The 27,667-nt window shown below is 27.8% G+C and overlaps 1 protein-coding gene and 1 long non-coding RNA gene across 5 annotated transcripts; one reads left to right on the top strand and one right to left on the bottom strand.

The window, feature by feature from the left end:
• Positions 1-220: 220 nt before the first annotated feature.
• On the top strand, positions 221-27,073 carry LOC114122280 (myelin regulatory factor). Of its 4 annotated transcripts, none has more exons than XM_050206550.1 (22): positions 3,301-3,435; positions 3,505-3,620; positions 8,990-9,306; positions 12,075-12,171; positions 12,701-12,904; positions 12,977-13,050; positions 13,153-13,332; positions 13,460-13,621; positions 13,721-13,910; positions 14,973-15,066; positions 15,133-15,311; positions 16,058-16,262; positions 16,398-16,598; positions 18,597-18,818; positions 19,895-20,048; positions 20,953-21,097; positions 21,182-21,259; positions 21,382-21,544; positions 22,211-22,319; positions 23,233-23,425; positions 24,538-24,757; positions 25,941-27,073. In XM_050206550.1, the coding sequence occupies exons 3-22, from the start codon at positions 9,066-9,068 to the stop codon at positions 26,031-26,033; spliced, it is 3,204 nt and encodes a 1,067-aa protein (XP_050062507.1). In that variant the 5' UTR covers positions 3,301-3,435; positions 3,505-3,620; positions 8,990-9,065; the 3' UTR covers positions 26,034-27,073. The 4 variants fall into 4 exon arrangements, with proteins under 4 accessions (XP_027840688.2, XP_050062507.1, XP_050062506.1 ...); XM_050206549.1 differs by having other exon boundaries at positions 16,058-16,271; XM_027984887.2 differs by lacking the exons at positions 3,301-3,435; positions 3,505-3,620 and adding an exon at positions 221-732 and having other exon boundaries at positions 16,058-16,271.
• Positions 2,484-3,143, bottom strand: LOC126552071 (uncharacterized). The gene is made up of 2 exons (XR_007605929.1): positions 2,963-3,143; positions 2,484-2,760 (listed from the first exon to the last, which is right to left on the bottom strand). It is a non-coding gene; the product is annotated as an uncharacterized LOC126552071 (long non-coding RNA).
• Positions 27,074-27,667: the final 594 nt, after the last annotated feature.

Genomic DNA, 27,667 nt, shown 5'->3' with positions numbered 1-27,667 from the left:
TGTGTTAAAAAAAAAAAAAAATGTGATAATAATAATAATAATGCTATCGTCGTTGTCGTCGTCAACCTGCTGCAGAAACGGGGGAAAATAAATAAATAACAGAAATCGGTTGATAGGGAAAGCTCGACGCCGCCGCGGTCGTGATGCGCTGCCGAATCAGGTATAGGGGCGGATTCACCGTTATCGAACTACGCGCGTGCACTGTGTTTACGCGACGCGACACTGCAGAACGTTCTGTTTGTCGTCAAACGCGATCTAAATAATAATAATCATAATACCTATCGCATAATAATATAATATTATTATTGTTACACGCGTTTATTGTATGTAATCATATTATCACTGCACAATCGACGCTGCCGTCGTTTTATATTCGATACATATAGTTCACACATTAATATACGTATAATAATATTATAATTTGTAATAATGAAACGAAACGTCGTGATTGTGTTAATATTACGTGCGTGATGTGTAATAAGTCGTTGTCGTTAAATCGCGCGGTTTTTTACGGTTTTTAGACATTTTTTTTTTTCAAAACCACATGCTTATATTTTTTAGTTTATAACATATATATTTATTTTTTTTCTTTCGCTACGAAGTTCGGACTTTCAAATTGTTATAATCATTACGTATCTAACACACGTACGCGCACAATGCCGTTCCTATTTCGAACGTCCGCCGGGTAGTGGGACCGGTGACTTGAACACCGGACGTTTCAAAAATCAAACGGTAAGAGACTATATGCGTCGACGATGTATTTCGGAGCCGTACGAAACGGTTATCCTGCAGGCTGCGCGGACGACACGCCGCGTACATACCGATATTCATACATATGTAATATTATACTTGTCCTTGGAATCGAATATTATGATATTAATAATTGTACTATTATAATTAGTGTTCGGGCACATCGTAGGTATAATTTACTTATATTATACAGAGGCGTAGCCAGGATTTTTTTATGGGGAGGGCTAAACACTTTTAACTTGAGTTATTGAAAACCAAAAACAACAAAAAAATTAATAAACACTTTTAATAATACTTTTTTAACTCAAATATTCTATTATACACGAAATATATTAGTCAAATTTGTGAGAAAATTTCCATATTTAAATTTAAATATTTCAAAACAATATAAAAAATATTGCCAATAGGAGAGGCTATAGCCCCTTTAGCCCCCCCTTGTCTACTCCATGCTGCTTATATACCGACCTAACATTACACGATATAATATGCGGTGATCGGACGGTATAATATAGAATATAGGTATTATCTAGCTGACGCGCATGAACCTCACGCGGCATTATTTCGGTATCGAAAATTTAGAGAACGTGATACTAAGGTTGTCTTGTTTTAATTATATAAAAAAAAAAAATAATAATAAGTTTATAGTAAAAGATCTGGAAGGAATGCATCAGCTGCGAACAATATCTTGCGCACGCGCCCATCGTAGCCACTGCAGGTCGGTATAGATTATATCTATTATTATTATGCGTATAAAAGAAGGTGTGATGGAAAGGACAAGTGCATTAATACTATGCCTATAATATGTGTGTGTGTGTGTCTGTGTGTGTGGGTTCCGGTTTCGTTCTGGTCGTCTCGGTCACTGCAGCAGGCGACTTGACACAAAATATAATATCTTGACGGTAAATAATTTATGTGCACGCGCAGAGTGCAGACTCTGCAGATCGGGCCGGTATAAACTGGACTCGCCAGCGGGATATAGAAGAAAAAATTTTACATTTATTTCGACGGAGTGGAGATAAGTTTGTTTCGAGGAATCCCGACCCTAACCGCGGTGTGAGAGAACGTCGGAATGTTTTTTTTTTTTTACTTTATGTGTAACTACATATAACATATAGCTTGGCCTATACGCTTAGGCCGACGTCGCTGACAAGATAACTATTAACTACATAATACTACATGCATGTTACAATATATTTATCGGTATCTTCTATTAGATATTTGACCGACGACCGACTGCAGCCTACGCGATATTAATGAAACACAACGCTGTTGTTTTATTTAGTTACATTTTAGTTTATAAACGTAGTCATAGCGTTTTTAAAAAAAATACTTGTAAAATTGTATTTGAATACAGATACAAAATAGACATCTATATCTATTCAGAGAGTATTTCATTCAAAACAATACAAATAGGTATAGGATACTTGACATGCATTTAAATTAATTGATGTTAAATAATAAGATAGGTATTAAAAAATTGAATTATTAAATTTACTACTTCTAATTAGTAATTACCATTAATCATAATATTGTTCAATGCAAATAACTTATTTTTGATACCAAATCTGGGGGATTTACTTAAACTATGTTTTATGTCTATTTATTATAATTTATAAAGAAGTATAATAAAATTAACTTAACAAGTTAATAAGTTAATTATTGTCTATACTATACTCTATTTAGAGTTACATATACACTCAACTGAATCGATTAAAAAAAAAACAAACTATTAATTTAAATTTTTTTAAAAATGTTTTATCAATTTAACACAACTCGGTTAATAAACATAAACCTTGTCCAGATTTGCTGTAATATAGTGTATACACCAAGCAAGTGTGTACTTTGCGGAGAATATCAGCCCGAAAACCCTTAGAGCATCGCAGCTGTCGATGCTCTCGATAGGTAGCAGGCGGTATTTATATTTTTTCTGAAACGCGTCCGTTTGTCTCGGGTCGGGTTCATTCGTCGATTTAAAATTTTAAATGGTTAAGTCCCAGTACGTTGCAACATCTATAAAGTAAAAAATTTTGGAAAAAACGTAACCGATAAAAGACTTTTGTTTGTGTAATGATTACACATTATATTATATTATTGTAGAGTTTATCGTATTTTTATTTTTATTTTACTCAAAACAGTCGTGTTTCTCAACATCCAGCCGAGGACTCATTTTTATTTATTCATATTATTTATTTTATAGGCGCCTATAAATTACCTATGCATCAAACCAACAAAATAGTATTCACAGTGTAGTATATAGAGTTCGAGTCGTCGTAGTATTTTTTGTCCATCATCGTTTCGTGCGTTGTTCGCCTACGATTTACGTCGTGTCGTGATGTAGGCAATATACACAATATCATAAATATATATATATATACAATATACATATTGTGTGTGTGTGTGTGTGTACGTACGACAACGAACCATTTAATGACCAAACGTGTTTGTTATTGATGATGATAAACGGTCGCATCTATGGCAACGGGCGATGATGTTATACCTATACGCTACCTATATAATAATAATATTATTATGTATTATTACGACGGGATACGCAAAGCGAATCGCTAGAATAATAATATAATGTGACTACGACGTGAAACCTATTTTCCCGGCCGCGAACGCGCGTGTGCGGGCTAAAAAACACGTCGCCGCGACGCCGGCAAAAGTACACGACATATCCGATAAGTATGACGTTCGGTTGAAGAGTTTTTTATTTTATTTTTTTGCTTTTATATTTTACACGTTCTCGAATAGGAAGTCATTGTTGCAAAACGCGAGCAGAAATCGTTTCAGTTATACACGGGTAGTGGGTACCTACTCCAACCGACCGCAGCGCATGACGATAGGATGATGTAACCTATATACTATAGGTACCTTTACCTATACACACAATATGTACAGTGTATACATAATATATTGTAAAATATAATATATGATAAATCGTGAGTAAACCATACTGTATATTTCACGGTCAAACGGTAATTCTATAACGATATAATATTATAATATAACATATAGGTAGGTACTTGAGTATAATTCGATTGATTTAACTACCTATATCATCGAACGATAACAATAAATAATTATTATATTATTGCCTCGACTGCGCGGATGAATTCTGTTGCTTTTAAATAAAGGTATTATAATATAATATTAATATCTACTTATCTTTTTTCAAGATTTTCAAAACAAATAAAGTCTCTTGCTCTCAGACACTGTATTTTCTTCAATTTTTCGCTATAGGTACATAGAAGACATTTAGTACCGCCGAAATTAATTATGCTTAAAATTAGGACTCTAAATAATATTGTCTAAAAAATGAAAAAAAATGCATTCATTAGATAAAGGCTTAAATTTCTTCAAAAAATGCACTTATAATTTTTTCTATTTTTGATAACTTAGATAGGTACCTACCTAATAGAATATTAATAAATTAATAAAATTGTAATGAGTTTTGCCTATGTTAAGAAACAAACATTTTTTTTGTCGTAGGTATTTATAGAAATAGGTTAAAAATTACAAAAAAATTAAAAAATTATATAAAAGAATTCCTACAAAATAATCAATATTAGAATTTTTTGCATTTTAACTACAGAAACTAACTAAAGATTAAAAACACCATATCAGGCATTAAAAAAAATATGTGCAATGAAATTTGATTTTTAAATTTATAATGTATCAAGTGCATCGTTTAAAATTAATAATATTTCTGGACGTATTCTGTTTTGCATGAACAATTATTTTGGTGTAACTCAATTCCCCAAAATTCAAATGTCTAATACTCTAATTACTTGCAATTATACCTAAAATAATTAATAGGTAGGTACATGGTACATAGATTATATTAAATATCAAATCTGTATACATTTTAATAAAACGTATTTACGTATATACATATGTTTTAATACATTTTATTTCAAAATTGTATACTAAAATAATAAATACATTTTTTTTTTATCAATTGTTCTATTAATTTTTAAACAGTGCAGCATTCTTATTTAATCACGTTTCATTAAAATTGCGTGGACTCGGCTTAACAAGTTATAGGTACTATGATACTTAAATATAAATGTATTAATAATATGTATATGTATTACAGTGTTTCTTGAGGTTTCTATTGTGTTAATCCCATAAATTTAATTTTTTTGGGTAGGCGATACCCGACCAAAATAATATTAACAATAATTTTTACTATACTTACGTAATTTCATCATTCAATTTTAATAATATATAATACAAAAATATAAATAATAAACACATAATTATTCTATTAAATGTATAGATTATTTTTAAATTAAAATTATTATTGACTTTCCAATTGTTAGACTTTTTGAGAATCATTCAAAATAAAAATATTATATTATTATACACCTACGTTATAATATAGATATATTTAAAAGTATATTTTATATTTTGATTTTTTTTGTTTAAAATCGAATTCTAACGATTTTTATGGATGAATATATTTCTATTTACGGGAAAACCACTACACTCGTAGTATAGTAAATTTCATATAGATCAGAATGACTTGGAAGTAAATACGATGTATAACTTATAAACTTGATACAATAACTTATGTACTGATGTGTAAATACACGTGCACGATACACACATATGAATATTCAAAAGAACATTTAGGTCATGAAGCTTTAGTGTGGTATTACCAGGCTCGCAATAAATCGTAGGGCAACAAATGAACTTGAAATACTTAGCTTATAGATTAAGCTTAAAAACCTTTTTTTTTTTTAATTGAATTATTCATTTTATAAATAACGTATTTTAACTATTTTAAGTATGTGTTTGATATTTTGGTGCCTAACTGGTAGCCTTTATGTAATTGGCACTTATAGTTTTTGGCCACAATCTACTCCCTTTTTAAAATGTCGGTTTAACTGTTGTGTCGGACTGTCGGCATTAGTTTCTGTCAGCTTAATGATAAATCGAACCGACATTAAGTTGTACGGGTATCCAATGTTATAAATCGTTTTCACGATAATTATTAATTAATTTATCTACTAAGTATAGAGCAATAACTGATTAACATAAATATCTGGTTTATAATAAATTTCTGTACTTTATATTAAATTTATTAAGATCACAAAAATTATCAAGCTATTTTGTAGTTTAAAATGTATAAACATTTTAAATTTAAGATTTAAATTTTGAAAATGTAATACAAAATTTTTGGTAGGTTGTAATCATTAGAAATAAATTTAGTGTAAAACCACATGCATTTTTTAAGAGATCGAATAATGTAATGCTAAAATTTTGATGAAACAGATATCTAAATAGAAATTAACGATTTTTTTTCTAAATAGAATAAAGTTATTAGTTAAGGTATACTGTTATTTAAAAAATATTAATAGTAAAAATTTGAAAGTTGAAACATTCTATTAAGTAGGTACTAGGTAGGTATTGTTTAAATGAACATTTTCTATAAATAATATAATTTTCAAAATATTTAATTTAATTTTAGTCTTGTATATTTGTATATTGAATTATCTAGCCTCTGGAGTCTAGAGGGTATACGTGAGTAAGTACTTAGTACCTATTGACTTTGAATACCTACTTAAATGTAGTATTATAATATACGCGTTTACTTAGGAATATACCTAAGTTTTAAACCTAGTTTTTTATTTGTAAAGATTTTTTATTGAACCCAGATTTAACACATCTATTAAGACATTTAAAATTAATTACTGAACAATGAGACATAATAATACACTACACTATGTAGCATAGTGACTTCCTGTCTTCTCTGGGTTTTTAATACTATAAATATTTGCTTTATACAATTATTTAACTTATAGTATAAAATGTAAAATATTATTGTTATTTTATTCGAATTATATTTTTCATCTTATTTCCTAGCCATATATACATATATAATATATTATAATACATAAAAAAAAACTATATAAATATTATAAGCTGCAAAATGTTTGATCGAATTTGAGTAGGTATACTTCTATGAAGTAACAAGGTAAAAGTAAAGCTACTCAATAGTTATTGCGTGCTGATGTCTATTGGAAACAGTCTTTAAATTGTTCAATGTACGTTTAATTAGTTATCAAGAAAAAAGTGGTTAAAAGAAACTGTTTTCTAATTATTGAATTGCTCTATAAGAATTAAATTTTTTTAAAACTTTTAAAAATACGGGGAAATTGTATAACGTATTATAGTTATAGTTATATATGTTTATAACATAAAATGCTATGTCGAGAAAATTAATTAATTTTTTTTTCGAATTTTTAAATTTAAAATGCAAAATAATATAAAAGCAGTCGTACATTACCTACTTTTACTATAAATATAAAAATATCCACGGGAAAAAACACTCAAACTTATTAATGGTTTTTTTGAAAAATATAAGTATAAATAAAAAAATATTGCAATCAACTTTTCAAAATAAAAGGGATTTTTTTCATCATAAGTTGTAAAGTTAGTTAATGAAGCTGAGAATGATGATAATAAATAAACTACAAATAATGAGTGAAATAACTAATATACAGTTTTGTGTCTGATTTATTTAAATATATTTACTATTTAGTAAAAAATTAATAATATTATGATATTTGTTATAACAGGTGACTTTATAATATTATAATAGATTATAATATTTTAAAATCATAATTTAAATTGAAGGTTGTATGTAAGTACTTAATTGTATTGTGCAAATAATATTTAACAGTTTTCGAATGACGTTAAAATTGTTTAATAACTAAAATTTATCTCGATGGTGGAAATCAAACGTTTGATCAAGATATAATCAATTTTATTTTAACTCAGTATTAAATTTCAACAATTTTTAAAATATAAATATATAATATAATACAATATATATTATCTGACATACATATTATATAATTATTAGGTTACATTGAATCGTATACCTATAAAAAGAAAAAAAAATGAATTGACTATGAAAATCGAAATTATTATGCATAATAATATTTTAAAAGTATTGTTATTTTTACAGTGAAAGAGTCAACAATATTGTATTAAATACAAAGTTTTTACTTAAAACTTAAAAATGCATTATAAACTGGGTATATTGTTTTTTGTTAATGTAAATATCGTTATATATCAACGACGGCAAAGCTACAAATTTATTTGACTTATACGAGTTTTGAATTTTAAGAGACATTTAAAAAAAGTTTTTAGTATGTACTTTTATAAGTCCATAATATAGGAATAAAACTTATAATATACTATATTATGAAGGTTTTATTAGTTGTGCAAAATAATAGAGCAAACATTTATAAAAGTTTCTTATAAAAAATTTTAATACACATAATAATATCAGCGTAAATGCTTAATAGAAAATAAGAATGAAAATAATACCTAAATCAAAAAATGTCTATATTGTTGATAATGCCTTTATTGTTTCATAGACATTTTTATATTATTATGATTTATTATTACTTTTTTTTTTTTTTGAAAAAAAAGACTCTCAGCATAATGGGCTTTTGGCATTACAAGTAATTTTATATAATTGTTGTAAATTGGAAAAGCTATATATTTTATAATATATTGTGCATACTGTTTTTTTAACCTTTAAAAGTGAAACTTAAATGGGTCGCAAGAAACATAAAATATACATATACCATATATAATATGGTTTAAAATATTTTCAGTAAATTTATATTTGTATGATATCAAAGTATCTAATTTCTTATGTAAATGCTTCATTAATGAATTAGGCAAATAATATAATTACTATTATTGTTAATTAAATTTACAAAGTATAACAAATAGGTGTGGTATTAGGTGAGTGTGAAATCATAAATACAATATGAAGAAATATATCTAAGAAAAGATAAATGACAAATCAATTAAATGAAAAAAAAATGCAATAGATAAATAAACAATGATCATTTTTAGTTAAAGTACCTAAATAATAATAATTATTCAAGTAAAATATTATGCTTATTTTGAACAAAAAATTTATTTAAAATAAGTATCACCTATATTTTAGATTGAATAATCGGCATTTTGTATTTCGATATTGATAAATGTTGCCAATATTATTGTTTCATAGAATTATTATCATCAAATAAGTTTCGTTAACATATGTTCGGATGATATAATTTTGGTTTTTGAATCAGTAGATAGGTTGAGTCGGTATATAGGCAATAGGCATGTTAAAATATTGTTAAAGATAGTTATTTGGTTATTTTTCAAGGTTCAAGTCGTTTCTTTTGCGCAATCGATGTAAAACCATATGAATATTTTTCAGATGCTTGTTGACCAGTTCGTTTGTTGCTCTTCAATTCTGGTTTTAACCGGTCAGTGATCTGAAAACTTTAAACAGTATGGAGTACACGTGGACACTGGTGTCTAACACTGACGACCAAGGTTTAGGTAGCGAAACAAGTCTGTTGAATTGTAATGTTCAAGGACCGCACTCGGGTCAAATATTAATACTCTCGAATGAGTCCAGCACCCAAGCCATACAAAATCAAACTTTACCTGATATTACAAGTCCTCTGGAAAAAGATTATGGAGCAAACAGGATACACTCAAATGAGCCCAGGAAACTTCATCTCATGCATAGTAAGTGTATATTATTATTTATTAAATTCTGAATATTTTAATAAATTGCAGTCAAAACTGTTCAAGACCATTTTTTCAATGACATCTTGTCGTTATATTTAATTGATAAATTTAATCTGAAGATCATATTTAAGAATTAAACAAGGAAAATTTAATAAAAAAGTAAATTAAAACTATAAATAAACAATTAACTAATATTATTGGCATATAAGTATATTATAATAAATAACATAATATATCATACAATTTGAAGATATTAACCAGTGGTCACATTTAATAACGATAATTAATTATTAAACCAACCAAATTACTAATTATAAATACCTGTCATAGGTTTTAGATAAAAAATATATGCGAGTACAATATAAAAAATATATACTTACTATAATTAAGTATAATAATTTATAATACTTTAATCTTACTTATAGTTAGACATTTTGAGTACTACATTTTTGATCCACATATAAAATATTATAATACTTTTAATTACTAAATAACTATTTACTACACACACTTATATATATTTGGATTATTACAATCACATATTATGAGCATAATACTTATAAGTATGTCATATTATCTGTTTATATATCTACAAAATATGTTATGTCTGTTATAAATTACTTGTTTAAAATTCAACAGTTCATTTTATTTTATTTTAATAATACAATATTATTTATTAACTTAATTACTAAAACAATTTATGATAAAGAAATTAGTTTTCAATGAATATTGACTTTAATTATAACAATTTAATTACCATCAGATAATATATTATGTACAGTGTACACGTATAGAAGGTGATTTTTAATGAACATCAAATATTCAACAAATATTTAATAGGTACTTAGAACTTAGTACTTACTATAATATAATGACTTTTAAGTTTTATTTATAGAAGTTTAAAGTTTCAATGAAATTATTAACTTATAAGCTTCTAATATTTAACCACTTTACTTATCATTACTAAAGTTTTAATATTATAAATAAGAAAATATTTGTTTAATATTCAATACATCAAATACAGCTTACATATAAATAAAAAATTAAAAAATAAAAGAAAAGGTAGCCAAGTAGATACTGCTATTTTTTTGTACAGTAAATATTAAGTGGGTTATAGTATTAGATATGTTAAATTTGAGTTTAATGATTGTATACGAAAAACGATTCTAATTAGAGACAGTCTATCAGCCTATGCCTTATATCATTAACGTATTTCGTAATATTTATTTATTATTATTATTATTTTTTTTTTTTTTAATATAACGTAAATTTCATAACAATATCAAGTATCAATGTTTTTTTCAAGTTATACTGAATAATAAAATTTATTTGTCAAAAACGGAATTTATGTAAACATTTTTGTTTTTCTTTATTATTTTTTTGAAAAATACAGTACTTTTTTCATTTTGACCTTTTTTAAGTACAAACTAGATCCAAAATCAAACATCATGGTTGAAGATCGAAGTATTTTTTCATCTTCTTATCGTGTTAGGTATAAACACACTAAAAAAAATCTACACATACTATTGTAAAGTCAATACATTTATTGCTCCATTCAGAATCTAAAACTAAATATTTATAAAAATATATATTATAAACTATAGCAATTTAAAATATAGGTAGACACATTTAATATTATAACTATAATAAACATTTATTTTACAACCTATTTAAGAAAACTAGAAGTGTATAAGAAAATGAGTTTTTATATAAGTATGCTATAAATTTATTTATGTACCTATATTTAATTGATAAAAGTACTTCAAATTGTATTCATTTAAAATATATTTTGTTATATTTATTTCAATATTATCTTCGATAAAGTGTGCGTTCTTACTAATAGTGGCGAGCATGAAGCAGTTGTTTTTCTAATGAATTAAAAAAAAAGTTTTTATTATTTTTGTTAAAATAAAAATAAATATGAATTTATGTCCTATAACAATATTTTCGAGTCTGTTATCACTTTTAGAACAGCAAATAATATGTTCCTAAAGTTGAATAGTTATTTCTGACAGCTAATTCGCTTTAACTGGTACTTAATTACTTATACTTATAATTGGTTACCTGTAAAGTTCGGCACTAGCAGCTGAAATGATATCATATAAACGTGGCTGTGTCGAATAATTATGTTACAACTGAACATTTTATATTTCTATATATTCCATGAACATTTTTTTTTAATGATAAATTTTGTTTTATTTTTTTTTATAAAATATTAATATTATTATTCTATTTTATGTAGATTGTAGGTATATTCAAACATACTTGCACGTTTAAATATATACCTATATACTTACCCATTATATGTATATATAATATAGGTATATCTAAGAAAAACATCACGAGGTATGAAGTTACTTTCAAAATATTTTGGGTATTTTATATTCTTTATAAGTACCTATTTAAAATGTTTGACCTTAAGATGTTTTTTTTTAAATTAATGTATAACAATTTAATAGCTAATAATATAATAAATTGGTTTATTCGTAAAAAAAAAAATTAAAAATCAACCTATCGAGTCATTATATAAATATAAATGTGTGATCAATAATACTCAGTACTTAATATAATAATATACTGACACATTGTTTTCGCTCAAAATCGTTTTTCATATTCGTACAATGATTTATCATTAAATTTAAATCAAACATAATATGCATTATAGCAAATTATTCAATGCCGAGGTAAACTCGACACTTACTAAATACAGCACAGCAATAACTATTTGTTTACTCTTTATAATTTATACATTTCTATTTTTACAGATAGGAGTGATTTTGTAGGTGGTATTGATAACGAAGCATTGGATTTCAGTCATTTGACTGACGAGTTCATTCAAAATAACAATACAGAAGCTAATCAGTAAGTATACTGATATATATTATATACATTATACTATTTATATACTAATAATATGTTATAATGCTTAGTATGAGTATTATACTACTATGTCGATACAATAAAATAATATTTAAATACAATTAAATTGATGATAATATGTGATTCGTTTAAATCGAAACAAATAGTCAAATTGTCATTAATCATTTATGAATGACTAAATGCTGATTATAATAGTAATAAAATATATATCTAACAATAATTTAGCATCAGCGTGGTATTCAACTTATAACAGTTCAATATTAGCAAGTTGATACACGACTAACACGTATCGATCAATAATAATTAGTTGAGATTTATCTCTGGCTCTTACCCAAAATATTATTATTATGCATTTCACAAGTAGCGTTACAAAAACAATACAAATTAATTATGACTAATATACATAATTGATTAGTAAAGTTTTTCAAAATCTAAAAATCAGCTGCAGGCTGTTGTAGTTATACTGTGTAAATCATCCCCGACGTAAATAACTATACTTTTGTTTTCAAAGATTTTTCCACGAAACCGTCGACCAAAACGATCACGTGATGGTTCGAATAAACACGCCATACCAACAAGAACCGTCTCAGCTTTTCTTGAAAAACTCGTCGATACCGCCAATCGCCGACTTGTCATTTCACAACAATACTGTTTTATCCAATGCCGGTTTGCCTAATAAGCCGATCAAAGATAAGTCACACAATTACACCAACAGGTTCGATCAATTTGTATAATATGCGTTCGCGTAGATGTACTACTTTTATTTTTTTATTTTGCCTTCACGTAGACACAACCTACCAGAAAGTCCACCAGACTCCGAGCCGCCATATTCGCCGGCCGATGGCGTTGGCCAATCTCCGCGTAAGACAGACGATTTTATTTAATGTGTTTCGATTGCTATTGTAAAAATTTCGTTTCCAAAAACTCTATAGCATTGTCGTATTTTTTATTTTTTATTTCTAGATCGAAGAACGCCGAATTTGCAATGTCTCATTTCGGCCAATAAAGGTCAAATACCGATGAACACCGGGACAGCCGGGCTTTATCAAAAACAACCCGTAACCACTAAAATCCCACATCCGTTGTCCGTTCAACCGTTAATGCTAAATCAACCAGGATCATCGTCTCACGTCACACATTTAGGTTGGTACAACTAAATTGTAGATATAATTGAAAGTAGGTTTTCAATCTAACGCTGCTCAGTGCGGGCAAATAAGTATCTACGTGTTAGCTACAATATTTTCATTGTTGTTGTTGTTGACGGTTTCAGATTTTAATCAAATGCAGCCTAACGCGAGGGCAATAGAAATACCCGAGCCTGAATACACGGACTTGTTAAACGTAACTGTCTCGGAAAAGAAGCGAAAACTTTGTGCGGAAATCATTGGAGGAAACACCGGTGGTAGCAACGTTCGCGTCAAAAAAGAAACTGGTAAATAACCAAACGATAAAATAATTACACATTGCGTTCGACGACTTCGGCGACTAGGACATGGAAAAATATTAACTGAGACGTTTGCGTTATGCTTAGAAAACTGTGGTAAAAAAACCATTACTCACGTGTCGCCGTCGGGAAGATCGGTTTGTAGCGAAGACAGTTACACGTACCAGGATAGCTGCGAATCGGGCTTGTATAACGACACGAGTTTTCAGTGTATCCGTTTCCAACCATTCCAAGAATCATCATGGAACACGCTATGCGATCACTCTTTAAAGGAACTGTACGTAAATTTAATATTTAACGAATATTTTGTATGATTGTCATCAAATAATAATCGTCTCTAATAACCATTATTTCCCGTAGAGAACTTTGCACGTTTTTGCGCTAAACTATTTTAGGTTTTTATTTGAAAGCAGAACGTATATAACTATTATTATTTATTTTATTTTATTGTAAGGAATATGCTCTGGGTCGATTATTTTGTTTAAGTTCATAAGTGTCATCATCGTAAAGCTTTTTTTTAAAAGTAAAAAAAAAAACCTTAAAAAATTATTTTAAAAATCCTAGAAAAAGCATAATTTTGGTGTTTTTTTTTTTAATTTAAAAATCAATAGAATAAAAAATTTAAATCAAAAAAATGTATATCATAGTTCTCAGTGTTTTTTCTCGTGTACCTACAATGTATGGAAAAAATTGAAGCATATACACGATAAATACTTTTGTGTAAGAATCGAATTTTTGGAGCTGTTGATTGCTGTAAATTGGAATAAAAGAAAGATATTATATCTAAAGTGGTTTTAAACTTTCCTGATTGTAAATTCTCCCGGGTCTACTTCAGTACTACTTGAAGGATAAAAATTATAAATTTTCCTAGGTCTAGAATTTATTACTTCATAATTAATACAATATAATGTATTGCTTATAATAATTTAAACATATACATATTTTTAAATTTAATATACATTTTAATTTTATTAAAAAAAAGTCAATTAGTGAATTAGTCTGCATAATAAGTACGAAGTAAAAGTTTCCAATTTTTTGTTATATAGAGTCATTATTGCATCTAATGAGATGTGAATATACATAAATATTCCCAATTTAATTTAGTTCTATGAAAATTTATTTATTTAAATATAACTCAGTCATTTTCTACTATACTAGTGTCACACGAGTAGCTGTACATTTTAAACAACTCGGGAAAGTTAACATTTTTCCTTAAAATAAACATAATGTTGAACTGGGTGATGCTACCATTGGGAGAGTTTACTAGTTTTAAAAATCAGAATAGTTTACCATAACCCTAATTACTTATTAAGTATATATATTAAAAAATATATTTTAGGCCAGTACCACATTATAGAGTGGACGCAGATAAAGGCTTTAATTTTTCAAACGTCGACGACGCATTTGTTTGTCAAAAGAAAAACCATTTTCAGGTAAATATTATATTTTAAAGAGTTTTTAGTAACAGTTTTAAGCCAAAACATAAATTTACTGTTCAGATTACATGTCATACACAACTCCAAGGCGATGCACAGTTCGTTAGAACTACAGAAGGAATTCATAAAGTTGGCAGTTTTCATTTACACTTTTATGGTGTTAAGGTCGAATCACCTGGTCAAACAATTAAAGTAGAACAGTCTCAGAGTGACAGAAGTAAAAAAGCTTTTCATCCAGTCTTGTAAGTATAAACAACTATTAATATTCTAATATTTTAATTATTTTATATACGCAAATGATAAGTTGAGTAAATTATTAAGTATAAAAAAAACCAAGAAGATATTCGAATTATAATTATATAGGTTATAGGCTAACTTAAACTACTATTACAGTATCTTTGCGTTATATTTACAACGATCACTTTATATTGTTAAAGATAGCTGAAATAAAATTATAAAATTCAAATCAGTTTAATCCGAAAACTTAGTAGCAAATAGTCTTTCATATTTGTAATGGCCAATGAGAGTGTGTTGAAATTAGTCTGATTTCATAGAAGTAATATTATATAGTAATAGTAGTATATTTGTACTATGTAACTTATAAGTTATAAATAATAGTCTAATAATAATGTTTACACGTACCACGTGAATCGACTAAATTATAACCACGTCAGTCTTCTATATTAAACGAAAATGATTAGATAGACAATATTAAAATATTCTACAGATTTTATATAATAAATATTTTGCTCTACGCACTACTCAATAATTAAAATAAAAGATAAAAGAAATAATAATAAATAATAGATTATATTAATTTGTAAATATTTTTCGTTTATTTCTGGAATATTTCCCAAGAGACTTTTTAAATTGTTTTTAGAAGCCTCCTTGCATTAACCATATTATTAACATCATACAATGGTAACTGGTAGGCTAATATATTGTTAAACCTATTCGAGTTACTGATTTTTATGTGTTTATTATATAGGCTGGACTTGCGCGAAGAACAAGTTTCCAAGGTAACAGTGGGCCGGTTGCATTTCAGCGAGACCACATGCAACAACATGAGGAAAAAAGGAAAGCCAAACCCGGACCAGAGGTATTTTTACCTGGTGGTGGGCCTGCACGCGCACTGCATCAACGACCACGACTATCCGATCGTCTCGTACGCGTCCGAACGGATAATTGTCAGGGTAATCCAAGTAATTATGCTAGACTGATTATAATATTATATGTTGCCTACGACCCGTCGTAACGGGAAATGGCTTTTCGAAATGTATACGGCGGCCAGTGGCATTGTTTTTTTTGTTTTTTTTCTATCACCAAAGGCTTCGAATCCGGGCCAGTTCGAGAGCGACGCGGAACTGTGCTGGCAACGGGGTACCACACCAGAGTCGATTGTGCACACCGGCAAGGTGGGTATCAACACGGACCGGCCGGACGAGGCGCTGGTCGTGCATGGAAACGTCAAGCTTACAGGACACATAATTCAACCATCCGACATCAGGATCAAACAACATATACAAAAAGTGAGTTTCAAACCAAATAGAAGCTTATAGCGTTTCAATGTTTTTTGGGAGTAAGGTCTCGATCAAACATAGTTAGTAAATTATAGTATGATACTACAGTATAGGTACTGCTATAATAGTATGAGTATAAATAATGTGATTTATGTATTCAACTATTTACAGCAACCACTGTCCAACAATTTGTAAATATTTCTGGCAGTTTTGATAATAATTTGTATTCCATTTTCTAAGTGGATTAGTGAATAACACAATAAATGTGCAGAGACTGAAGGAACGCAGAGTGTCTATTTAATTAAGTATAATAGGTATGGCGAGACAGGGAGGACACCATGAGTATGCGTTACTGAAAATACCTAAGTGGAGAGGGAAACTATTGTATATTAAATGTGTTTAAAAGAATAATATAAAATTTTAGGAAAATAATATTTATAATTTTAACTCATAATATTGAGTATAATTAGTCTCAGATCCTGTGATGTTATGATAGTATAGGTATGTTAGGTAGCCACTTCATAAAATCAATATTTTTATTGAAATTTCTTAATTTCATAGAATGAAAACGGCTTTTTCAACATTTGTGAAATACTAATATTTTTTATAAAATGGTTACTTTAACTTGACATCGTATAACTGTTATTAAAATTTCGTCATCCACGTCATGACTTGTATATTGAATAATAAAACATTTATTAAAATAAACGCCAATATTATTATTAATAATAAAAAGTATTTATGAAATAATATTTAATATTATTAACCGATACATTTAAATTATATTTATTTAAAATTAAGTTTATACTTAATAGTAAATATTTTTAACTTTTAAATAACTAAAATTTAAGCGATTGTTAGCTGAATTAATTATAAATACCTATATGTTTTTATTTTTATTTAAGTAAGATAATAGTGTTATGACCAATCGTAGTTACACCATGTGGATAACGGAAATGTTAAAAAAAAGATTCGACATTATTCGATATTATTATTATTATGCTGGAATGACAATTTTATGAAAAATGTATATAAATCATTTAAAATGATTTTGGATTTTATGAAGTATTATAAAATTATTTCAATTTTACAAAATGAAAACATTTCATGAAAAGATTAATTTCATTTAATGGTTTCGACATTTATGTGCGACATTTTACATAGATGCGTAAAAAATATATCTCAAAATATAGTCAGACAACGGATGTTCGGTAAATAACCTTTGAAGAGTTTTTTTAAAATTTATTGATACTCCGTACATACTTGATTGATACCTATTATTTTTTCATGAATAATTTAAGATTAAATATTTTGATGTTCAAGTTATAATCTAAACTAAAAATAATACGTATTTATCAATATGAAATTCGTCGAATAATTTTTAACATATTTTAGGATTTGTTATGTAATATTAAAGTATGCTCTAAAATGTTTTTGTGCCATAAAAAACTGCCAATAGTTAAAAAGTGTTAAAATACTATACGAGAATATGTAATATAAAGAATTATAAGTATAAAAGTAAATACCTATTTAACATAATTTTAATCATCATAGAGTACTTAATGAAACGAATAATACACTCAGTTAAAAGAACATTGTTTCGGTATAATATGTTGTCTCTGTCGAATACACGTATTATAAAAAGTACTGGATTTTCACTCCAGTTGATTTGTAGTTAATATTAAATAAAATGTACTTATTATCGGTTTTGTACAGGAGAAATAAATCACAATTGAGTGTTGAGTATATCTTTTCATATTTTTATTTTAAAATGAGTTATACGTACTAAAATAATTCTAAATTATAGGCATGTAGGTTACTCGTTTTAAAATTAAAATCAGAAAAAAAACACGATACATGCAATACGAAACGTTCTCACAAAATGTGTCGTAGATAATTAGAAATTAATATACCGTGTTTACCTACGTAAATACAGATTGTTACCTAAGAATTACAATTGTAGATCCGATTTGTAATCATGTTTATATGTTCTTTTTTTTCAAATAGTGTGATACGAGCGAGCAATTGCGGAACGTGCAAAAAATAAACGTGGTCCATTTCAACTACAAGCCGGAATTTTCATCATTGTTCGGTTTGTCTCTGAAGGAAGGTGACACCGGGATCATAGCGCAGGAAGTGCAAGCCGTTCTGCCAGAAGCCGTCACCAACGCCGGAGGCATAGCACTGCCCAACGGAATTGTGTACGACGACTTTTTGGTCGTCAACAAAGTACGTTTGGTCAATTTAATTACATTATCGTTAGATGTCAGTAGTGTTTCCATTGAGTAACCGCATAGCATTATGAGCGATATAAGTTCTTTAGTTTTTTGTCCATAAGTACAGTTGTACTACCTACTTCTGTCGGGGAAAAAACAGAAATAAAATTTAAAAGCTATACTATTAATTTGAAAAATTTTTTAATTAAAATTGTTTTTATATTAAAATTCAAAGCTTTTTTCATAATAATCGTTATTATTCACTATATTTTAAAATACTATTGTTATACTGGAAATTTATTTACTAGTAACAATTTATACTGACGATTGAATAAAAATGTGTTTCATTAATGAATAATAAAATAATATTATTATGTTAAATTTTTTATAATTTCTTTGTAACTCATTTTTACAAATGTTTAAAGATTTTTAAATTGTTATGGAGTTCAACACAGTTACTAGGTAGGTAGGTCAAAAATCAAAAGTAAAACTAAAGATACTTTTTTAAATAATAGATGAAAGCTCTAATTAAAATCATCGAAAACGTAGTGTTGGGAATAGTAAGTATATTTTTCGTTGGTACTACACACTCAGTGATTTGCGAATAAAAAAAAAATATTAATAAACACGGAGCGGGTCCTAATGGCTAATGGTCTTTTTGATTGATTTGATGGTAAAGTTGGAATCTCGTTTGTGTGGGTTGACTTAGAAGTTGTTACTGCAATGGAAATAATATGATATAATATATTGTGGTTACTTCGATGAACATATACTCTGTAACATAAATAACTCTTTCATTTTTTACAAATTTCGTACATATTTAATAGAAAAATTTATTAAATTAAATTATTTATTATATTTATTTAAGTTTGATTTTATTCGTAGTCCTAACCCCTTCACCTAATAATCATCAGTAAAATGTTGAATATCCATGGTCAAGGACTTGACTACTTATTATAATTTTAAAACAATTTATGGGAATGTCACTGGACCTATATAATTCGCTTATATATAATATTCAACACAATATATCAAGGAGGTGAAGGATGGTAAATTATATAATATAACACATTTCATTTTCACGTGCAGGATCGGATCTTCATGGAAAACGTCGGAGCCGTAAAAGAGCTGAGCAAGATCACCACCCACTTGGAAGCTAGGATCAGTGAGCTGGAACAAGATCACAAGCGTTGTTTACTGTTGGCAAACCATCATCCAGACATAGCGTTATCGGATTTATCCAGTAAGTATCGATCAGTTCATCACGATTGAAGACCAGATAGAGACTTATCCAATCGTCACTTGTTTTTTTTTAAACCCAAAGTGCGCACTTCGAAGCATGTTTTTAGACAATTTTTGTTTATGATTTAATGTGTTTAAGGTAATTGAAATGAGTTCAAATTATAAATACCTATATCTAAATTTCAGTATGCTAAAAGTACCTCTTTCTCTATTTGTTTATTTTTTTTTTTTTTGCAAGTTTCCATACTAGCTGGGTATGGGGTTGTTGTTATTGTTAACACGTTTTAAAATTTTTACTAATTGACCAATTATGACAAAATATAATACCAAGATTCATAATGAAATAAATTTTTTCAAATAAAAACTACGATAACCACAGTGTAATTTATTTTAATTAAATTGTCGACTAATAGTTATTACTTATTAGATACTTATTATTAACCTAGTTAATATTAATTTAATGTGTCCTTATTTTCAGATTTTCATGTAAATATAAATATTATAAATTACGTTTATGAAAAACATATTACTTAAATAATTTAAAAATGTATTTATTTTTTATTTAATTTCATATCATACAGAAGTATAATTACAGTAAAACCTATTAAAAATAAAAATCATTAATCCTTTATTTTTCCATGGCAGTTAAATAACATAATATTATAATGTTCATAATTAACAACAGGCGTATTTAGTTTTTATATTGATTAAGAATTAAAATAAATGTTCTTTGCTTATATTTATTCATAATATAAGAATATGTAAACATGGCACATACAATCGCGTGCATCATAGTGATTGGAATATTGAATAAAAGTTGTATTCACGAAGAAACACAGTAATTTGTGTAATGCGCTGTACATATTGTATTTGATATTTTATTTTATTATTTGTTTCTATTTTAGCCACAACCTACTCTAGCAAGCACAACGATTACGATGAGACCGTAGAAAAACGTAAACTGTTAAAACCAACGAGTTCGAGTGACGTTAACTGTGGGAAATTTGTGCAAATTTCCATTATATCTCTAACTGTTGTTATCGCGTGTTGGTAAGCAAACATTTGGTTTAATATCAATACATAAATTATCTAGTCTGCAATAGTATTGCTAATTCATAATACTTTCGTTTTCAGTTTGATTTTTATAACTGGGCTATTTTTCATGGAACACCACTACAGAAATCAAATAACATTCACAAGTGAACATGAACTGTGAGTACTCGATTTTTACGTATTTTCATTATTTTATTTCTTTTATACATAACGCTATATTTAATTACAATATTAATATAATAAAATAATTATAAATTAAATTAATATTATATATTCAACAGTATCGTCAAGTCGTTTAATGTAAATGCGATACAGGCACACGAAAGTGTACAGCCGAAAGACACTGGTCAATTACCATTTGAAATAGACGGGTTTTTCGACAAAGACAAACATTTGACTTGTATGCGATTCAGGCGACTTGTAACCAATAGCAGAAATTGTGAAGTATGATAATATCTATTTTAGAGATTAAAAGTTAACGCCATAGGGCTTATGACATAGGTGAACATTTTATAAAATGTCTAGATAGCTGACTGCCAAATTTATTCAGCCCCATTTACCTAACATTATATATGTAGTCGCCCACTATGTTCGACAATGGCCAATAACTATTCATTGCTGAAACAATACTCTATAGTCTATAATATATATTATGTCAGAGATTCCCAACCGGAAACTAAACTTTATTTAGGGTTCCGCGAAATTATTTGAAATGTATTTTTTATTATATTATTTATGCAATAATAATTAAAAATAAAAGTATAAAATTAATTTTCAATGTAATAATTTGTTTTATAAAATATAATATTTGTATTTACGAGTAGTATATTATACCTACATCTTATTACTTTTGTTTATACTTATGCACTGTTAAATAAAACCGAAGTCGTCAATAGGATGCCTCCGGATTTTTAGAAAATGACTTAGGGTGCCGTGAATCAAAAAACGTTGGGAACCTCTGTATTATGTTATAAATATTTTAAATCAATCTGATTTGAGAATAAATAATTATTGTATGGGTTTCCCCGATGTCTACCTATCATAAACATCTGACATATTTAGAATGAATATAAGCTAGATGATGAAAACGTGTTTTTTTATTTATCATAGTATGACAAGATCAAAATGAAAATGAATAAAATCGCAGAAAGAAAAAAGGAAGAGAACAAAAACATGGACGAGTTCATTAATTTTATCGTCAAAATCGATCGGGTAGCGGGTACGTATATTTTTGTTATCTAATTAAATTATATCTTATCACATCATTAGAAGTATTTAGAATACGACGTTATTAATAATTTAAAACAATAAGTTGATTACCTTACCTATAAGTATACTTAATAGATAGCTATAGAGCAATGGTATATACTAGTACACTAATACAATAGTATATTTTGGGAAAATGTTCAGAAAATTTTTGTAGAAAACAAACCCGCAAGGGGCTCTCCCCCCAACAACCCTTCTTAAAACTAGTCACTAACTTTCGGTCGACAAGAATATAAATTACTAAAAGATAAAATATTTTTTTTTGTCAACAAATGAGTACCTAACTATTTTAAATTACTATTTTATCCACAGTGGCTGTGCAAAAACTATTATAATTTACGAAAATTAGCAAAAAAATAAAATATAAATCCATTGTAGAATTAATGAGATGTTAATGAACATTGAACAATCACACGCGTGCAAGTACATAAAACCGATCACAGACGAAGCACTGTCTTAATGAATTAATTATACTTTTTCCCAACACTATTTTATAGTATAAATATTAAATATACATAAATATTGTATAAAGTCACGACTCACGAGAAATGAGATTGATTTAATTTTTTAAAATACGGTTGTTAAATACTTAATATTAAAACCACTGCAGAGTTGCAAATTTCTGGAGTAGAGATTGAAAAATAATATTGTTGTTGGTTTGGATAATAGTAATTTACGAAATACAATAGTTCCTTTGTTAAATCTGTTTTCAAAAAAGTCTTCGTGAGTTGTACACGGGAGGTGGCGAGGAAACCTTTTTGAGTGTTATAACGTTATGATAAATATACTTACTGACATACAGTCGTTTTTCGGACTGCACTGGACCGTTTTAACTTTTAATCAATTGAAATATACTCTTTGTTTAGACATCGTATACAAGGATGTTACGATCAGCGTATATGGAAGTTACAGCAACTTCACGCCAGAGACCAACGTAACGGACGAATGCGGTCGGTCGGAACTGCTCCAACAATGTAGCGACAAGTCGCTTTTTGTGTACGGGTTCCAACTTCCGGTCACCAAACAATTTACTGACTATTTTATCAGCGTGTCTTATCGGCAAGTGAAATAAATATAAATAATATTACTTACATCATTACGTAGGTACCTATATATATATATATATACCAATCTAAATCGTAGTGTAAATGACTCCGTTTTTTATTCGCGATCTTACGGAAAAACGGAAAACACTGCATTTTGGCGCATACATATTACGGCTATACAATTATGCGGCTGCATCCTAAAAACAATACAAATTTTGGTAAAAAAAAAAAATTCTAGTTTCGTGTTCGCTAATAATATGCGTCTCATATTATACACTCCTAATTACTATTTTGAAGTTGATATTTTGTTTTTATTTTTACTGATGACAAATATGTTGTTGTTGTATTATAATTTATATTATAACAACAGCTATCATACCAAAAAAAATATATATGTATGTATTTATTTATAGTTGTATTCGTGTAGCTCTTTTTAATAGTAGGTACTTACCACATTTAATACAAAAACAAAATTACTTAATCTAAGAATGATCATGTAGAAATATTTGTAATCCATAGAAAAGTTAAACAGTTCAAAAATTACTCGTGTAATTCGTAAAAAATAAGTGATTCTTGTTTGAAAATAAAAAATGCATATCACCACACACAGACATTCCTTCTTAAATGGTATAACATTTTTAATTCTTTTAAATATAATCTTATAGACGTCTAAGTGCTATAGCATAAAAAAAAAATTAAATTAAAATAAATTCATTATTACAGGAAAACAAAGTGGGCAAGTAGGTATCAAATAGCTCTGCTATAAATTTAGTCAAGCTCATCTAGTCCTTGAGTAGGTCACTGTAATGTGTTACTTTTGAATTCATTGATAAATCATTATATAATGATTGACATGAACAGTAGATTCTCGAATACCATTCGAGTAGATAGTATTTATTACTAAGTATATTTTAATATATTTTTAAATCATTTAAATTTATACTATATATTATTAATGTAATTAAAGTTCCAACTACGAGTATAACTAACTTAACATCAAATACCATCACTGAATCGAACTATCAAAGTCACTGACACTATTTTTATGAGGTTATACTTTACTTGTGTCGTATACAAATACGTAATATTTAATTACTAATGACAGTTTGTGCCAACTCGTTTCAGCATAAGCAAAGGCAGCTTGAACGGTTGTCTGACAAGCATGTCCGTGTCGACGACTTGTCCGTCGGACCCGTACACCAGTCTGTGGGCGGCAAACGGCACCCGATGGAATCCGTCGGACACGTCTTACGAATGGCAGACAGACAAGTATTCCGTTTCCGAAGACTCGGAATCGGTAACCGTAATCGTCCGGTACAAACCATGGCCTTACGAACGGTTGAAGGTAATATATAATATAATATAATTCCATAACACATTAAGTCTTAATTTGTCAATATATAAAATAATATGTAAGACCGCACTAAAATTGTATACAATGAGAACATAATATCAATGTCTTGAGGCCGGGAAAATTAATTACTAGGTATTCATAACTTTTTTTCTGTATTATTGCTTCACAAAATAAAAATTAAAAATTAAAAAAATATTACCTACGCATTATTGTAATCTGAAATAATTATCTTCATTAAAAAGGTTCTAATCATATTATTATATGCATTGTATTATTTTCATACACTAGAAATATGAAAAATATACTGAACATGTAAATGTTATTGAAAAAATGTTTAAATTGATCTACTGTAGAAGTATAATTTTATACGTATTACATTTTTGAATTAGTAATTATAGTAGATAATACGATGGTTGATAAATATATTATAATAATATAATATACAATTTACGTATCGGAAAAAAAGAAATTTTAACGAAATTAATTTTTAACGACGTTTTAACCTAGTTTTGTATAAATGAAATCATATCTAACGGTGTTTGGCGGGACGCAATAAAGGATTGACCGGCCATAGCGTTCGTGAAGACATTGGTCTGGCGTTCGCGACTAGTATTTAAGTACGATGTCTGCCAGAATCGAGACAAAAGTTGATGAAAGTTGTTCGCCGAATAGTCGTTTTTACCCAAATCGGTTGAGGCGAACACCCAGATCGCGCTACGTGCCCGTGCGCGTAGTTTTATGTGACTTACCACTAATGTTCAATATTATGATATTTTTGGTCAGTTAAAACTGTGTTATTGTGTGAGATATAGTTTGAAAAAAAACTTAAATATTTAACAATAGATAATATAATATTTATTTTATATTATCAAAAAATATTTACTTTTAAAATGAATCGATGACAATTTTGCCAATGCATACAATGTTATGCATGTATAAACGTAATATTTTATTATCATAATTGATAATTATTAAATACTAGGTATTAGGTTAGTTTTTGCAAAATAGAAAAAAAAGTTTTTGTATTGATTAACAATCGTCGTGTATCTTATTTTTGTGTACGATAGTAATAGCATGTTTTCTTCGTCTAAATTTATGTGCTTAGTACCTACATACTTACGGTATTCAAATACGTTACTCAGAGAATATTGTACAATCGGTTTTTGAATTACAGGCGTCATGCAAGTCACCCGAAGACAAGCGGACTTTAGCCATCGTCGAGTATACCGTCTCTCTGCAGCACAAGCATTTTAGCGAGATTGTGTAAACTAATATTAGCATAATGATAAAATGTAAATGTACCTACCCGATATATCTTCAATCGTGGCGATGAAGTCATCGAAGACGAGACGGAAATTATTTGCTGAGCCGTTCAAATCGGTCGTCTGCATTGGATGTTGGTCAACTATTAGAAATAATTGCAGTCTACATATTTTGAATTTAAACTCTTTGTTAATAACATATTCAATCTATAACGACTCTTGTTTTTGGGATCATAGACCTAAGTAGTATTCGTTAATCTCGTTTCCGTCGGTGTTGTTTTCGTTTTATCCATTAATGTAATTATATATAAAAAAAAAAATGTCCAACCGTTACAAACGGTGTCGTGTAAATTTGATCTATTCCGAGATTTTATTGCACCTGTCGGGCACATTGCACTTTATCTTATTTACCTTTACACGTTGTTTCTTTTTTTTTTTTTGCTCACTTTAGTGGGGTTAAAAACTATAGGTATAATATTATATAGGTATCTAAGGCGCCTAACGGTACGCACACCTTTTTTCGTCATAATGGTTAACATTATATCTATTCATATATAATACATATAATTGACGGCGTGTTTCTTTTAATCACTTTGAGTTTGCGCACCACACCAAAGACCGTATAATAATAATACATATATAATAATTATGTATTATTTTGTTTATTTGCATATTTGTCGCCATACGAAATGATCCGCGAACGTCTTTTAGAACTTGAGATATTTGCAAGTGTAATATTTTTATTTTTTATTTTTAGTTAAGAATTAGAAAAATTATTTTTTCTGTAGGTTAACATGTGTACAAACTGTTGTTTAAAACAGCATTATAATATTACGTTGTGTGAAAGGAGAAATCCAAAATGTTGTTTTAGTTGAGTTTTTTGGTCATATTTTTCTCTTTGTTATTTAAAAAAAAAAAAAAAATCATTATTGATTTTTGACATAGTACTATTATATAAGGACACAATAATATGTGTAGCTTTAGAAAATTAAAAAAAAGTCATATATACATTTTTACATTTGTTTTTGTTTTTTTTTTGTTTTTTAAATAATATATCGTGTTAAAAACCAAAATAAATAATATATTTTGATTTATTCTCTTACTAGAATAAGATTTTTGATATATTTTCAATAGCTAGTCTATAAATTGCAAGCATCATTTGGCATGCATTAGCATATAAATGTACATATTTGTAAATATAACATAAACAAAGTAAAAGTAACAGAAAACAGCATTTCAATAAGATGCAGTCATCGATGTAAGTCTAAGAATTTTTTTTTCAAATTATGTACTTAAAGTTTTCTATTAGGTATGCATTTTAAAAAATAATAATAAAAAACAATTAATTGATTTAAATCTCTCCTCTCGCAATATTATTATGCTATTGTAGTGCTAAAGATAAGAAAAACGGTTGTGCAATTAATTTTCAGATTATAAATGAGTGGACTAACCTAATATCGTATGTATGAAATTATAATTCTTGCATGATTTTAAATATTTGTTTAGGTGGTTGGCATATGTCAATTTCGTTGTATATATAAATTATAATAGTTTGTCATTAGTAAATACTTCAATACATATATAGCAAGGATAAAAAGATTTCATAAATAATTCGCAAATAATAGGTTACAGGGACAGA

This window comes from Aphis gossypii, chromosome X (genome assembly GCF_020184175.1).
Source record: "Aphis gossypii isolate Hap1 chromosome X, ASM2018417v2, whole genome shotgun sequence".
In the NCBI taxonomy this organism is placed as follows: Eukaryota; Metazoa; Arthropoda; class Insecta; order Hemiptera; family Aphididae; genus Aphis; species Aphis gossypii.
This window is presented reverse-complemented; position numbering and strand designations above follow the sequence as displayed.

Excerpts from the sequence above, each read along its gene's own strand:
- LOC114122280 (XM_027984887.2), top strand. The coding sequence starts at position 9,066 with ATGGAGTACACGTGGACACTGGTGTCTAACACTGACGACCAAGGTTTA. Across the intron at positions 21,098-21,181 it reads ACTGTTGTTATCGCGTGTTG|TTTGATTTTTATAACTGGGC; the intron begins GTAAGCAAACAT and ends TTTCGTTTTCAG. Across the intron at positions 24,758-25,940 it reads GGCCTTACGAACGGTTGAAG|GCGTCATGCAAGTCACCCGA; the intron begins GTAATATATAAT and ends TTTGAATTACAG.